At 28.0% G+C, this 17,851-nt stretch overlaps 1 protein-coding gene across 1 annotated transcript in view; it reads right to left on the bottom strand.

The window, feature by feature from the left end:
• Positions 1 to 1,395: 1,395 nt before the first annotated feature.
• LOC142331934 (soluble guanylate cyclase 88E-like) overlaps positions 1,396 to 17,851 on the bottom strand; it is a 51,805-nt gene continuing 35,349 nt past the window's right edge. The window contains exons 10-13 of the mRNA XM_075377987.1: positions 17,506 to 17,680; positions 11,298 to 11,525; positions 7,091 to 7,321; positions 1,396 to 1,865 (exon numbers count right to left, since the gene is read on the bottom strand). Coding sequence (XP_075234102.1) covers positions 1,396 to 1,865; positions 7,091 to 7,321; positions 11,298 to 11,525; positions 17,506 to 17,680 — 1,104 coding nt within the window. The remainder of the gene's footprint in view (positions 1,866 to 7,090; positions 7,322 to 11,297; positions 11,526 to 17,505; positions 17,681 to 17,851) is intronic.

Genomic DNA, 17,851 nt, shown 5'->3' on the forward strand with positions numbered 1-17,851 from the left:
AAAATTGTGTAGGCAGGCCTTGTTTGGAATATGTAAAACAAATTGTTAGGGATGTAGGATGTAGAGGGTATACTGAAATGAAACAACTAGCACTAGATAGGGAATCTTGGAGAGCTGCATCAAACCAGTCAAATGACTGAAGACAAAAAAAAAAAAAATGAGAGAGTGGCGGGTGACATGTTGAATTTTGCCACCAGTTTAATTTAGGAAACCACAATTGTGCACTATCAGCACATGCAATTAACACAGGATACATCATTTTTAGGAAACAGGTTCAGCAATGAAAAAGAATCCTCCAGGCGATCTGCAGACTGTTCTTACACCATAAAATAGCCCTTATATAAGCAGCTTGACTGTTCAAACTGGTATCTTAAGAAGCTCACGCCATTTAAATCATCTTTATACGCATACACTTTATAAGTAGTGTCTTTACAGTTGCGTAGTTAAAGTGTTCAAAGAATACTGCAGTAGGACTTACTTTATCATCTATAAAAGTTGCACATTATCCAGGAACTGAAACTAAATGATCACATAATGTGTCATCACTATTGTGAACAAATTTTGTAAAGATAAACAAGGACAATCACTTTGTTCACAAATTGCAGATATCAGATGAAGCCTATTTTCATCTTAACAAATTTATTAATAAAAAAAAAAAATTGTTTTTCAGCACAAGAGAATCCTTACATAGCTACACAAGCACCTGTTACACAGCGACAAGGTTATTGTATGGTGTGTTATATTATCATTTGGTAAGAGGTCCTTATTTTTTTAAAAATTAGGATGGTTTCATGACTACAGTCACATCACATTAGTACATTACCATGCTGAAAAAAATTTGTTGCACAAAACTACTGACATTTCCACAAATTATTGTCATCATTTGATCTCAATCAGACTTATCAACATCACATACAACATGAATATTGGTTGCCAAACAATTGGTTGTTTATTTTACAAACTGTAAATTTTGAAGATAATATTCCATGGCTCTCCAGGTCTTTTGATTTGTCAATATATGATTTCTTCTTGTGGGGGTCATCTTAAAAAGCAAAGTGTATAGTAGTCAACCTGCTACTAAGATCTAAAAGGTTAAATCTGAACAGCAAGTGCTGAAATATTGCGTAAAACCATACTAGTTTCACTACGAGACTGAAGGAATGCCTACACAGAGTCAAAGGTCACCTGCAAGATGTGATCTTCAAAAAATACACTTTTGTATGTATTCAATGATGGCAATTTTTTTATTTATTTTAATGCTATGTATAAATTTATTTAATATGATTTTTTCTGCATATTTAATTTAAAAAATTTTCTGTTTCCCTGAAACACTGTATAAAATAAATTAGGAAAATATATTGTAAAATTTAAAAAAAAAAAAAATAACTACAGTGTTTAAAATATATCACAACTATTTCTATGTTCTCGCTGTTTATTACGTCTTGTTGTATGATGAGTGGTGAACCCTGCACAGCAAATATCATGTTGATTAATAAGGCTGTTTGTACTTATATGAAAATCAGTTTTTTGTTTTAAATAACTTTCCGATACTGATGTAACAACTCTATTATGTTTTGTAACTGTAACTGATGTAATTTTATTTTGCTGCTGCTGTTGATGTTTATTAGCAAAGAATTCATTGTCCTCATCACGACAGTCACCATTATCAGCTTCATCTTCAGCATCATCAAAATATTTACGATTAATATTTTGAGTCATTCTAGATGGTGGTCTAAATATTGAACTATGTAACGAATCCAGTCTTTCCATTGTATTGGGTGTGTTATAATCTGTTTCGTACATATCATTTTCACTGCCATTTGTTTTCATTGAAAACATTGTTACGACTGAATTTGCACGAGATTCTGTAAAAAAAATTAATAGATAAATAAAAAAAACAAATTGATTTAGTGTTTTTTTTAATTTTTAGTGCAAATAAAACTTTAGAAATTCAGGACCTATGAAGAAACCATTGTAATTTCTTTAAATAGGAGAATGGAGTAATTGAAAGTAAAATTAAAAATAAGATATTTACTTTTTTTAAAGCTTTTAAATACACATGCAATAAATAAGTAATGCATAATTAAAACACTGACTAAACAAAATATTAAATCAGCATCATTATGTTAAACCACATTACATTGCCTTACAAAGTAAAGCAAAACAAAACAATGCCTCACACACATTTAAAAAAAAAAAAAACTTATTCCAATACTTCATCAAACTACATAAAACAGAAAAAAATCTTCTTGGTGAGCAGGCAGCTCATTTTAAATATCTTGGTTGTGTTATTACATATTTTATGAAAAGTATCAGGACATATATTTCAAGACCTAAAGATTTCAGGCAATCTGTGATACTATCAGTTAAATTCTGCATAGGAAAACCAGAAGAGACTCTGTTAAAATTTCATGAGATATTCATTATGCCTACACTGATGTATAGGAATGAATTTTAGATTCATTAAAGGAGAATTAAGTAGACTTCAAGTAGGTGAAGTGGGATTCTTTCGATGTGTAGAAGACCGATTGTAGAATGATGATATAAGGACAAAATTAAATGCTGAATCTATACTTGCTAAGTAACAGAATCAAAAGAGTATTTGAAAAATGATGAAAGAATTGATTTCTCTAAACTTCTAAAACTTCCAAAAGCAAGAAGTTTTTTTTTTTTACTCAGTAGAAAAAAGAATACAGATAAAACATGAAACCAGCGGTAACATTTTTTTAAACCTATGTTGGTATACATCCAAACTGGTATATGAGAGTTAATTCTAGATTGTAAAAATCAAATTAAGCAGATTTCAAACAAAAATCTTTTGAGAGTCCTTCTGTTAAAAATTATACACTGGAAGACAGATTTGTAAAATTACAATAAAAGGATTTGTGATGTGTAGAACCATTATGCTGTTTGTTTCGAGGATGAATGTATTACAGATGGTGAATTTTGAATATATGAGTATTTTGAAATCATGCTGATTAGTTATTTTGGATCTGCTGAGATCCATCAGTGTTTGAGTGATTGCACATATAATTCTGTCCAAAATTAACTGTTGTATCCAAACTTAATAATACAATCAAAAGATTAAAAGACATGTTGGAAGAATGATGATTCTAGACTTCCTAAAGCAGAAAAAAGTTTAAACATCCTGTAGAAAGGAGAAATATGGATAGACCATGAATCCATTGGTAAGAGTTGGTAAGGTTCCATGAATCCATGAAAACCTTCAAGACAAGTCGTCTAATCCTTAAAGGATGATCTCAATACAAACAAATCATTCAAACTCACCAGATGACTCACCTATGGATCTCACCAGATCCATAGTAGACAAAAAGCATAATTTAAAAACAACTATAAAATGTTCCTTCTGCAAAACATTTATCCTCTGAACAGATAATATATTGATTATACACACTACCAACATCCAACTGTTTTACGTAGGTCACATTATGTGTCGCAACCTGTGCCAATTAATATCTACAATTAGTTCTTAATAAAACACCTATACTCATTAATAAAGGGATACTCACACAAAAGCATTATAAATATATAAAATACAGGATAAAATCAGTAACATGTCCAGAAAAAAATGAAAAATTATTTTTTATACAAACTTATTACTGGTTTAATACACTTCTTTGTTCTTCTCCATTCTTTGCCTATTTCTTATTCTCAACAGGCTTCTGTTACAGGTTTTATTTTCTACATTTCCTCTTTTACAACTAAATTCAATAATGTTAGAAATATTAATATTCAACAGATTATTAGGAATTTCCTTTTTACAAACTCTGCCAAAATTTTTTTCTGTTCTCCAAATTCATCTTAAAACATCTTCAAGTTGTTCTCTATAAATGTACCTAATTTTCAATTTAACAGAATAAATGTAACACTAGCATAACTAACATAATTTAACTAATATTCATACGAAACTGTCAACATTTTCAGTAAAATGGTTACTGTGAAACTGCCCAAATCACAAATAAAATATTCAAAATCATTGATGACTGTAGATAGAAAAAATTGAAAGATAAATATACATTACAAGGAAAAAATTAACAACTGCATCAATTTCAGAAAAATTTCCACAGAAAATTGTAGTAATTTTATTAAAAAAAAAGCCATCAATAAAAAATAATTAGTATTACATTAATTAACATTTTTAAGAACAGATTTAAAAAATTTTAAATATGTATAAGAAGATATTGCAGACTCAAGATTTGGTACGTACATAGCATATATTATTAATTTGCCAGGAGATTTCAGTAAAGTATACTATTTTGTTAAATACAGTAGACTATACTTTTTGTATTTATGATTTCTGATACATGAACAAGAAACATCAAACAAATTCTTTTTATTTTTTTAATTTTCTTGAATTTTATATTTCAAACCTATAAAACAAAGACATGAGAAACATAATAGAAAAACAAAATAAACAACATGCAATGATTAATTGGATGCTGTTACAAAATCTTTAACTGTTATGTGAATGACATAAAGAAAAAAATACAGCGATTTTTCATCAAAGTATATTTTATTTTTATTAAAGGTCAAAGGGTTAATCACAATACGAGGGTGAATCAAATATAAATTAGAACTTTTGTTGTTGTTGACACATGGCTAATGGGGAGGGGCATGGTTTCTCAGTGTTGTATGTAGGGATGCGTGGAGGGTATCCCACTCTTAGAAAACCAGCTTACTACTTTTTTCTAGTCAGTATCACAGTGTCAGAGCAGGAGGTATCATTGCTCATTGTGTAACGTATTATTAAATTTCTCACAGCAGAGGATGTGAAACCATTTGAAATTTTGAGAAGACTTCAGGCACAACACACTTAAAAAGACTCAAGTGTATGATTGGCAAAAGCAGTTTTCAGAAGGACAAGGACCAGTTGAAAATGAAGGTCACCAATGTCGCCCAAGGACAAGAGCTACTGCTGAAAACATTCTCATGGTTCATCACATTATCAAGGACATCCATCAATTAACAATTGCAGAAACTACTTCTGGGAACGAAATAAGCTACAGCAGTGCTGAGTCAATCATTACTGGTGATCTTGGATTTAAAAAAGTGGCAGCACGATGGGTGCCTCATCTTCTCACAAAAGGTCAGAATCTCTATCGGCTAGAGGTGTGCTTGTTGAGTTGTTACCAAGCTGAGAAAGATTTTTTTTTTGCATCAAATCATGACCTGTGATGAAACTAGAGTGTACCATTAACTACATCAAAGTGAGAAGAAGAGAGAAAACTAGTCTTTCTTAGGGTGATTGGATCAGGGGCTATATTACTTATATAATTTTAATGAGCATTTCTGACTATCAATAATTTTAGAATATATCTTCTACAAATATAACTAATTTGGGCTTTTTCCCAAAAACCTAAATTTAATTATTGCTCTAAAGTGTTTTAAAATACCTGCCTGGTTTTAATTCCTTAAAAAAATATTATTAAAAGGGAAAATTTTCCATATAAATAACTAAATAAAAAACCTAACCTATTAGCACAATTATATAATTAGAAAATGCATGCTGTTATCCCTGTACACTTACTTTTTGTTAACGAACAAAGACTGGCAACCAACTAAAGTGTATTTGGAAATATTTTCAGGAAAATTCGATTTTGAAACACTTAATATCTTATACTGAATCATCATCAAATTCATTAAAAACCCTAGGTACTTCTTAATTTATAAAGGTTACAATCTATTCAGCCAAAAATGAAATGTATTTTGCAGAAGAATACTATAATTCTGGTTGCAACTGTGGAGCCAGTCAAGAGATTAAATTGTCAGAAAATTAACAAACTTTTCAAAGCACAAAGCAAGAAATTTTGAAAGGAAAGCTGTTTTCCAAGAAATGAAATAAGATTCCCAAAAATGGTGATGAAAAAGATAAAAAAGTTGCATTGTCTGAATTGAAACACCTTTAAATAGTACTAAGCACTCCTTAGATTGTAGTATTCTAACAATAGAGAAATATGATATTAACAAGGTTGCATACACAGAATCATTTCCATCAGGTTTTGTAGAATGCAATGATCCAATGACATCTGTCAAGATGGTAATTATGTCTAAAAACTTACCAGACTTCTGTATTCAATCTAAACAAGCTAGTTTAAACAAAATTCTAACTCAGGAATTATCATTCTTCAATACAAACACAAGTAACTGTGCAAAGCCATCGTGTAATGTTGTGTAATGAAATCAAATTTTATGAATCAATTCATTATTTTGATGCCTCAAGATAAAGGAAGAATAAGGATATTATAGGGATTCATGATATAGCTAGGAATTGTCTTAATATTTTACTAAGGTGATTCAAATTTAAACATCACTTAGAAATTATTCAGAGTAATTTTAGTGCCTGTATTATATGTTGTAATTTTTTTGGCTAAGATTTTACATTTTAATTTTTTTATCTTTAGATATTTTTGAAATCTTTGTTTAAAGATGCAACAGTTAGGTAAACATGTTATCATATTGCTGAACAATCAAACCTCACTTTAAGTTTTTAACTTTTAGTATTTAAATTCTTAAATAATACTTTTATTCATTTTCTACTATTATAGTTGAAAATTGTATGAAATTTATTAGCTTACCTATTTCATAAAATGCAATAAAATTTAAATAAAAAAAAAAATTAATTATGAACTGCTCTATATAAATAATTTCTTTTGAAGTACAAAATCAAAAACAATGTTAAAGATTGCAAGAAATTATTTTTATTTGTCTTTCATACAAAAAATTTATATTTCAGGGTTTATTATTTATATTTTTCAAAGTTTTATAGAGTTAAGAATTCAATCCCTTATCGTTTATAGATGTCTAAAATCTAGTGGTATAAGGATGTAACAAAATCAATTGTTTTGAGTTTTAGGGGAGAACAAAATTTGTAATTACTTATAAATATAATTAAACACCACAATAAGTATCACAAACAAACAATTTTTCTACTCTAACTAATTGTAAAAATAAAACATCTGTTAATGATTTTAAGAAGACTCATCTTTTTTGTTGATAAAAGATGTTTACAATATAAAACACCATGCTCTTTATTTCTAGATTTATACAGCAGTATTTTTAATTACAATACCTCTACATTCGGTATTATGTGTTTTTAATGGAGATCCCTCGATTGATCGGCGATTAAGTCCTTGAAATGTTACCGGTGAATAAACTCTAGCACGATCTTCAACGATTCCCATCATGGTATCTGCACTACGTTCCCATTCAGGTGGTTCTGCGCTTCCAGTTGGTAAACTTTGTATTCTTGATATTGGTGTTCGCCATTCTCTGTTTTCTAACCAATATGTCTTCATTGCTCCTGAAACAAAGTATCTCACTACAATTATTTGGTTTAAAATATTTATATTTTTTTATAATAAATTAATTTTCTTTTAGCCTTGATGTTTATGATGAAATGTGATTTATAGTATTTAAAAAGGAAATTAAAAACTCTCTTTCTGAATGGTTCAGATTATACTGGTAGAAGATCTTTTGGAGCTATTATTTGGCTTCTTCACTAGAGTTGTAGATAGTCTTGTTATAATTGTACCTATATGTAGCAGCTAGAAAACTCCTTAAAATATATTTGATTTGTGACATTTAAAGGTAATGTATAATATTTGCATTATATGATAAAATTTTTGTCATTAGCACCTGATTATTTATGTCATATGAGACACAGTAAATAGTTGAACCATTGAAATACTTTAACTACACTTACACATACACAATAGAAATAAAAAACATACTTTAAAAACACCCATTAAAATGGGATTTCTAAATACTCCAAACAGGGGATATTCTAAACAAAAGATGAAGAGATTTGTTGCTAAAAATAATCTTTCATTTGATTTTATTTGTGCATTAAAAATACACTTTTTTGTAGCAGAACAATTATAATTCCTATTTACATAGAGGTGTACTGATATTATTTATAGAAAATAAATAATACTTACTGCATGAATCATTTTATGTTTAATGCAGTTGAGACTGTTTATTCAATTTATATGTTTGCCCTTAGTGCTGATTTTTTATCAGATGTATACATTTTGCACTCATTTAATATTAATTAATTTTTTTAAAACAAGATTTCTTAAAATAAACATGATTTCTGGAGTAAATAAAGTAAATGAAATTGCTGTTTGTGAGCTGAGGGAATTAATTTACAGCATAAATTAAAAGAAAATGATTTATTAGAATGTACGACGTGTATATACATTAAAAAAATTACTTTAATTTTGCTCCTGGTACTTCACAAAATAACAATGAAATAATAAGCAATAATAACAGTTGGGAGGTAAACATGGACCAGAGATCCACCAAAGATTACACACATAACTATAATAAAAATAAATAAATAAATTTCTGATATTGTGTAAAGTTTAATTTTTTCTAATTATAATTATAACAAATGCATAAAAGTTTTTTCTATCAATATAATGTTAAATATGTTTTTTTTTTATTTATTCAGTTTTCATTAGGTTAATATTTTTAATTTTCAATTTGGTTTAATAACAATGTCTTTAATAGTAAGTTGAATGATGAAATGTAAATTTTATTTTTAACTTGTATTGAGTTTAAGTGAATAATAATTAACTGAATAATAAGTATAGTAGTATATTATACACATAGTTATATGTTATATAATGACATACATGCACTATTCTATTCACTTATTTAAATGTTTATTGGATAAATTGTTTTATTGATATATTGTTTTATTAGATTTTTCGTTTTCTTAAAAGTTTCTTTTTTTAAACTATTCAATTCTTTTGTTTTGCAGTATTGAAAATTCGGTTTTATTTTGTTTCCACAGACTTTACATATATCATTTTACTCAGAATCAAACTGTATAAGTTTTGTTTCAAACTTTATAACCCATTTAACAAAGGTATTTTATGCCAAACATAAAATAGTGTGTTTTTTCAACACAATCTTGTCTTTTACACTAGATTTATCAAAAACTACTAAAAATACAATTCTAGGACCTACTTTCTCCAGTTTTTTTGGGACAGATTTCAAATAAAATCACTAAATCTATCCTTTAATTTGGGTCCCAAGATTTATAGTCTGGCTTAATTTTATCAAAGGTGCAGAAATCAGGGTAAAATGTTTCACCAGCTGACACTCACAAATGAAGTGTTTTCGAACCTATATTAATACCAACTTTCTTCTTTATTTCCAGTGGTAGAACAAGTCCTGAAAGTTTGTTAACGGAAGTAATGTCATGTGATTAATGTTATTAAATGTCATATGATTAATATGATGTTTAATTCTAATTTAATAAAATAAATAAGAACTAAATACATTGGTTAGTTAGTAATTCTTATTGTTGTCAATAACGAATGATAGCTCTAAGTAAACATAGTGATATACTTTTATGTACAACTTATACTAAATGGAATGTAATTAAACTTAATATTACATATTTTAAACTGTAATTAAACGTTTTATGTTATCTCAAGCTTAAATAAACTAATAAGAAACTTAAACTGTGGATCTTATTCCACATTGCCTATTTTACTAACAAAGTTTGTAAAATCCTACAAGAATCACTCACTCTGTGTGTATGGTTTTCCAGTGTTACAATCAAATGGTGATCCTTATGATCTGAAAGGGCTCAGCATTTTAATTAATTAAGTACATACTTATATAACTGGTACACAAAAGAAGTTATAATTTTTGTTAAATATCATTATTGTAAAGTTTTGCAAGATTAAAATCCCAAAATTATTATTTGAGTTTAACATAGATTCAAAACAGTCTCTATTAATTTTAATAAATTGTTATTTATATTTATTTTATAAATATAATTTAACTAAACTTAACCTACGCTCGCTTCGCTCGCTAACCTTGACTAATTAACACCGTAATTTATTAAATAAATACTCAAAAAATTACGGTGTTAATTAGTCAAGGTTAGCAAGCGTAGGTTAAGTTTGATTAAATTATATTTATATAATATAAATATATAAATTAATTATATAAATATAATTTATACGTAAGTACCCGCTGCGATGGCATTAATACGTAAGTACCCATTTTTTAATAGGAAAATATTTTTCGCTTAGGTGTTCTCAGACGATAGAAGTTAGTTACTTCTACAATTATAATGATAGAAATATGAATTCAAAATATTATTAAATCATTCCTGGGCAAAAAGAAGGCTGAGAACTATGTAGAATCAATGAGTGAACTCTTGAAAACTATGTCTCTAAAAATACACATGTTGCATTTACATTTAAGAGTTTTTTCCAAATTAACCTTGATGTAAGTGATGAGCAAGATAAATGCTTTTACCAGGATCAATGATAGAAACACACTACCTAGGAAAATGGAGCTTGAATGTGCTTGCTGATTACTGGTGGAGACTGAAAAGGGACATTCCAGAGGCTGATTAGAGAAAACCAAAAAAAAAAAATCACATATCATAGAGTAAGATAATATCATACTCTAGGCTGAAGTCCTTAAAAAATCAGGGTTTTTTTAAGTCTGTGTTACTAAAAACCTAGCCCTCCATTCAATTTTGGTTGAAAGATTTAAAAAAAGTACAAAAATATTATAAGACACACTTGAATGCATATAACAGATTTTTTTTTGTTGACCAGTGTAATCAGCCAAAGTAATGCCTTTAATACAGAGCTCTTAAACTTCTTTTTCATTTTTTTTTTTTGACTGTTCTAGCCAAAACCACTTTCATGTTATCATCACCCAGATACATAATATTATATACCTCAATTAACATAAAAAAAATAACTATCTGCTTTACGGCAATTAGCATAAATAGATAAAAGTCACTGCAATAATTCAAATACTTGAATGTAAACGGACAGCTCTAAGAAAACATAAAATATAAGATAACATCTCATTATCCCCTAGTTCGCATGTTAGCCCCTAGCTTAAATTTGCGATGCAATACCTCAAAAAGATATAATCCACAAAGATGTGGTGCGCTGTAAATTGGCAGTCGCAGCAAGTGCAAAGTTGTGTATCTGTTTGTGTCATCAAATAACCATGAGTGAGCCTAGTGTACCCTATTCATTATAAAGCAAATAGTTATAGCAAATAATTACCTCTTGACGGTTATTTCTGGATGAGGAGCTCACAATGAAACTGTGTTCTTTTAAAGTTACTTCAAAGTTAAGTTTAGTACTTTAATATATTTAAACTAAAATAATATTTAATTAGATAACAGTTATTACTGTTTTGACAATTCAATTCCTGGTATAGACAACAAAAATTACAAAAAATTTACATTTATAATAGACATTTTATTTACTAAACTAACATCTCACCTTTCCCTTTTACTTGAATTTCACCACGTTCTTTAACATGATAATTTGAAGGTAAAAGATCTTTTGTAGATTGTGAAATATGTATTTTCATTGCTTCACTAGTAGATTCCATACGTGATGCAGTGTTAACAGAATCACCAAATAAACAATACCTTGGCATTTTTAAACCGACAATACCGGCAACAACTGCACCTGAATGTACACCAACTCTAATTTGTAAATGTGATCCTATAACAAAAACAATATTAAAAAACAATCAAACTTTTTTAAATTATAATTTTAATTAATTATTATTAAAATTTATAAGTATTGGGGATTTTAAAAATGTTTAAAATATTTCTAAATTATTTACATAGTCGATTAAAGAAAAATTAATTTATGAAAACTTAGGGGTAAAAAAAAAAATTCTTGCATTCCAGACAACCTTAGCTCAAGCTAGGTACAGTCTGTACCTAGCTTGAGCTCTTCCACCAGGCTGGTACAGCCTGTACCAACCTAGCTTGAGCTTGAGCTAGGTTGGTACAGGCTGTACCAACCTAGCCTGGTGGGGGTTAGAGACTCTAACCCACCAGGTTGGTCTAGTGGTTAACGTGTCATCGCAAATCATTTTGATTCATTTGACTTTGATCATTTTGATTTTGAAGTCAAGAGTTCTAAAGTTCAAAAAATACATTACAATATATTTAAAAACAAAAAACAACCTTTTCAATTCTTCTATAAAATATTACCATTTTCTTTGACGGGACATTAAGTCTTAGTAGTTTTTTTTAATCTGTTATCGACTTCAAGAGAAAAATTAAAAGGCAACCTTTTAACTTTATATTGTAATTAAGTGTTATCTTTTTAAGTTTATTTAACTGCTTTTCAAGTCATTTTTATTACATATATTAGTGTAATGATGATAATTAAAATAACATTATATTGAAAACATTTATATATTTTCAATAATGAGAAAATAAGAAACATATATATATATATATTTATAATCAAAAACCAGCTTGATCCAAGTACAGAATTACAAAGTAAATGAGTTGACACTTACCTTGCTTTTTCGCAATTATTCCAAAAGCACATTCGTGACAACCCACATCCTCAGAAGTAATTTTTCTTTTTATTTGTTTTTTAAGTTCTTTATCACATAACACGCTCAATATAATCAAAATACAGATTAAAAATGTAAAATATACAAATATAATTTAAAATAAACATTTCAAAATAAAAATTAATGTCTTAAAATTAAAGTTTAAATTTTAAGATTAATTTTTTAATTATGATGTCATATTATATATACGTCATATATATTTATATATTATATGTCATTATATATTATATATACATACGTCATATTATATATTTTAAGTTTTTAATTTTTTTAATTTTAAATTAATTTTCAGTTTTACGTATATGTTTATTTTAAATTATATTTGTATATTTTATATTTTTAATCTACATTTTGATTGTATTGAGAGTGTGTTATGTGATTTGATAAAGAACTTAATAAGCAAATAAAATACCATATCTTTCTATTCCAATATTCTTTCATTTCACATGCATTATTAACTCACATTTTGCCATGCTCTGATGCACTGGTCATAAAATAATTTTTTATTGATTTCTTAGGTTTATAGATGCTTCTGAATCATATATATGATTTTTAACTCTTAGGTTTATTTATTTATAGATTTATGAAATGTTGCAAAAACACAACTTTAACAGGAAAGAGTAATTAACACAAGTTGATTAATCTAACAATTATTTTATATTTTTACGAATCTAAATAAAAATGAAACAGAACAAAAATTAAGATACAGTATAAATTGAAATGCTTACGTTTTATTTCAGTATACAATGAAGATATAAAGTTTATTTTTATGGTATTCAATAAAACATTTTGGGCAAAGTCCAACTTTATACTTATTACATGATAATACTGTTGTACTTTTACATTGTCAGCAACGGATTCTTCTATTATTTACATTTTTTTCAGGAACATGCTTGTAAACTGAGTGTCGCTGAGTTGTTGCAGTTAAAAACACTGTCGGTCATCCAAGTCTCTGTATTTGTGGAATAGCAATTTCTTCCATATTATTTGCCTTTGATGATAATAGTGTGATAACTAGACATTGCCAAAATTTGAGTCACTCGACTTTTTCTTTGTGAATGTATTGATAAAGCCTCCTCAAATTTACTAAAATTACATCAAAAAAGTTTGAAAACAAAAACAACCATTTTTTCTTTTCATTGTTATGATAGTTGCTGACATCAATATCCAATGAATCAAAGCAATAGCTTGATAGTATTCGCTGTTGGATTAAAATTATTCAGAGGTTCAGTGGACTGATAATTTATAATTAGAGTAACAGAAAGTTGTTCCATTTTGTAATAAAAGCTGAATCGATGGTATCAAATTGATACTGTTACATCCTACAAGGTTCCTTACGCAAAGAATGAGAATCTTCCAAATGGCAGTTTTGAATTCTACTTTCATTAACTGTTCCAGTTGCGTAAAAATTTCCTTCTTCAGCAATTTAATATACAGCCAAATGTAAATTTCATTTTATATCTCTATACTGCTGGTGGCTCATGACTTTCCTTACAAATATTCATTGCAGCTGAAGTTGCGAAAACGCAACATTAACTTTTTTTGTTTAGATATAGACATAAATAATTGATGATAAGATAAGTTTACACAGAAAAACTACTGCTATTTTTGACTATCTAATAATTAGTTAAACTAATACTGTATGTCTGAGTTTATTCTTATATAAATTATTTATAGGTCCAGCTAAGCAAAAAATGATTAATTTAATGAATAATAACATAAAATACTTATTGCCAACAAAAAGGGTTTTGCTATTATTTAATAATATAAAAGATGTGATTAAAACAGGTTACTTAAAAATAGTAAACAAATATTATTTCATGTAATAATAATGCAAACCAAATAACAAATTACGTTGTGTTATCGCAACTTCAGCTACATATGGGTTATGTGCTTTTATAAAGTATTTTCTTTTTAAATAATTCTGTTTGAGCAGGATACATAGCAATAAAATACATAACATCCTAATATTCAACTTTGTTATACATTAAACATCTGAAACCAGCAACATATGAATATTCATTTAAATTAATTAATTCCAGTTTGGTCTTCATATTCCAATTTACCATAATCGAACTTTACTTATTATAAATGTAATGTTTGAAGTTCTTTAATTCTTTTAATAATATAAAACTTTACTAATGCAACTTGTTTGTTTAATGTCAGAAGACAATTTATTCTACATTTTATTCAATATACTATCCAATTTCTTTTGAAATTGGAAAAATGAAATATACAATTTCAGGATTTACTTTCAAGTTCCACATCGTATAATACTGTTTTAAGTTATTTTTCATCTCTTACAACATTCATTTATCAATGCAATATCATCAACTAGTGCCAACATTTTTTACAATCAACTTCTTTTTTACATTATTGTATTGTATCTAAAATTTCTATTTTAGTTTTATTTTAAAACTAAACAAACAAAAATTTTCAAAAGACAATTAATTTGAAGATAATACGAGTTTTTAATGCATATGCATACATTTAATATAACAATTATGGCCAAAAGAAAAGTTTAAAAAAGAGCAATTGCTCATTACAGAGAATTTCAAGATATAATTTTTTTATATTAACTGATCTCTCCTTTTTTATATTAACTGTTTTTTTTTTTTTTAATTTCTTAAGATTCAAATGGTTTCAATTAATAGTGCTGTAGAGACATGAAATTAATCCAGTCACAGTTATTACTTAATCAAATGTAATTTAAATTAGAAAAATTAAATAAATAACTAATAGCTATTACATACACCTTTAATCTAAATTACTTCACATACACAGTCTGATAAACAATCATTAAACTCACTATACATTTTTGATTTCTCATCTAGATAGTGATGTAGCAAAGCTATAGCTTTAGAAGAGAAAGTATTGTAATTGGTCCAATTTGGGTATATGTTGTTTTCACTGGATCTTGATGTTTTGACACCTAAGGAACCCAAAAAACCGGATGGAAATTTTTTGGATGTTAATTTTCATATGTATGTGCGTGTGTTTGATGTCTTCTAAATCACCTTATATTTCCCAAACTACTGGACCGATTTTGACCAAACTTGGTCAAATTACTTCTATATATGGGCAGTGATGCCATTAAATTTTCAACTTAAAAGGTCAAGGGGGTGAGGCTGTAGACCAAGGTCACCCTCATTATTTCTAGATTTTACCTAATTTTTCTTAGGCGCATTTGTTAATGATTAAAAAATAACAATATTTGCAAAAATATATTTTTGTAAAATCGCACCCCCACCCCAAAACATTTTCTAAATTACTGCTATGTTGTGATGTCACGGGTGAGAGGTAGAATTAAATAAATGAATAATATTTAAGGTGTAAAAAAGTAACTCAATCTGGCTGGGTCTTGAACTTGATCTCCTGGTCGACTTGGTACCTGGTGAATTAAGCCTCACGACTACAGCAGTCTGTGACTGTACAAGCGAAATTTGTTCTTTGTAAGTTGTGATTACATTCGTTTAGTTAGTGCTGACCTTTGTCACTATACTGTCACACTTAAGCGAATTAAATATGGTATGCATGCGCGCTTTAGTTAGAATCATGGAATTAAATAAACAAAAAATATATTTAAATAAAATGATAAATATTTTAAATTAAGTTATGTGTAAGCTGTGCATCAGAAACAACTTACAGTTGTAGGACTTTACTAGAACGTGGCTTCAGCTGCATGATGGGAAAGTGTTAACAACTGTGTTGTCAGCTTTTTTACTTCATCACGAAATAAAAAAGCTGATGTTATAATACAGGTATTATAAATTTAATGAAGTCAGTTTTTGTGGTTTTATGGTACAGTTCATATTACCACTTTTTTCTGACAATGCTCACAAATTTTCAGTGTATGAACATACACAAGTTGCTTGTCCATTTCAGGATTTGAATATTATAACATTCTTATGTAATATATATATTTTTTTTGTCAAAACAGCTCAGTATTAAATTTTATTGAAGTAGTGTTTTATAGGAAAACAGTTTTGAAGTTGTATCTTTGCAATCAGGATCTTGATTTATTAATATACGATCCAATTATAATATACTATCTAAAATTACTCCTTTGACATCAAAAAATATAATGAGGATGGCTTTGAATTTGGGCTTGGTTTGATGAGATTTTTTATTCTTGATAATGACAGTGATTTCCAACACATTGAATATTGTCTCATCTCATGATCAAACTGGAAGATCCAGGTTTTGTCATAGTGATAATTTTTTGAAAAAGATTGAGATTGGCGTCAGGCAACACCTGACGCATATCAGCACAAATGTCCTTGAAGTGTCCTTTTAGGTCTGGTATGAGAACTCAAGTACCAGCTTTATAGAAACTTTTTCATATTGAGATTCTTACACAAAATTTTCAATATATTTTTGAAATTTCAAAAATGTTTTGTCAGTATGCATGACTTAAGTTGTTATTCAGACACTGAGTCAGTGATCTTCAGCATTCTGGCTAATCTTTTCTAGATTTTGTTTGGTTCTGAAGTAGAAGGTCATGAACAGAAGATCACTCAGTTGCAAGATGACTTTCATTATAAGTGATCAACTTATCAGTAATTTCGGTTTAAATTTATTAAAAAATATGTTAATTACATTTAGTTGGATTGAATATTGATGTTACAGATACACCTTTGACATTTAAAACCAGTTAATGGAATTTCTTAAAGAATAATTTATACCAACAACAACAGACTGATGCCCTACAACATCTATCAATGGGTAAAAATTAATTTTATACAGTGTATGAAATGCTGTGCCTGACCAGGACTCAAATTTGAAATATCCAGATAAATGGTCAACAAGATCAGCAGACTGATGTTAGATTGGATAAAACCAGCTGTTAAAGTGTAACTGAATGTTTGTCCAGTTGAATCATATTGGTTTGTCCAATATTTGCTGTTTGAATATTCTTTTTTCCTAATAAATCATCAATTAATAAAGTTAAACTACAAACTAAAGAAGTCAGGGTAACAGATTGCTTTAAAAAATGTTGAGATTTGATAATTCGCTGAATATTTCAACACAAAAAAACACAAATATTAAGGAAATAATAATTAGGAAAATTTATAAAATAAAAAAATAATAATAAAAAATAAAAACCTGTAGATGGATCCTTTAAATCAGTAATAGCTTCAACCATATCAAGCGCCATATCACACACCTTCTCAGCGTGGTTACATTCCTTCTCCGGTGCACCAGACACTACCATGTATGCATCGCCAATCGTCTCTACCTGGCGACAAACAGCCTCGTCATCTCGTCGCTGTGCAAATACCTTTCATGCACACAAAAACATTGAGTCACATTTTTCATGCAACATTTAAAACACCAATACGTATTAAAACTAAAAATAAAACAAAATAAAATAAAGCACTTTTTTAATAATTAAAATAATATTAAAAAAGAGAGAGATGTACAGAAAAAAATAAAATGCTGTAAAAAAATT

This window comes from Lycorma delicatula, chromosome 11, assembly GCF_047948215.1.
Source record: "Lycorma delicatula isolate Av1 chromosome 11, ASM4794821v1, whole genome shotgun sequence".
Lineage (NCBI taxonomy): Eukaryota > Metazoa > Arthropoda > Insecta > Hemiptera > Fulgoridae > Lycorma > Lycorma delicatula.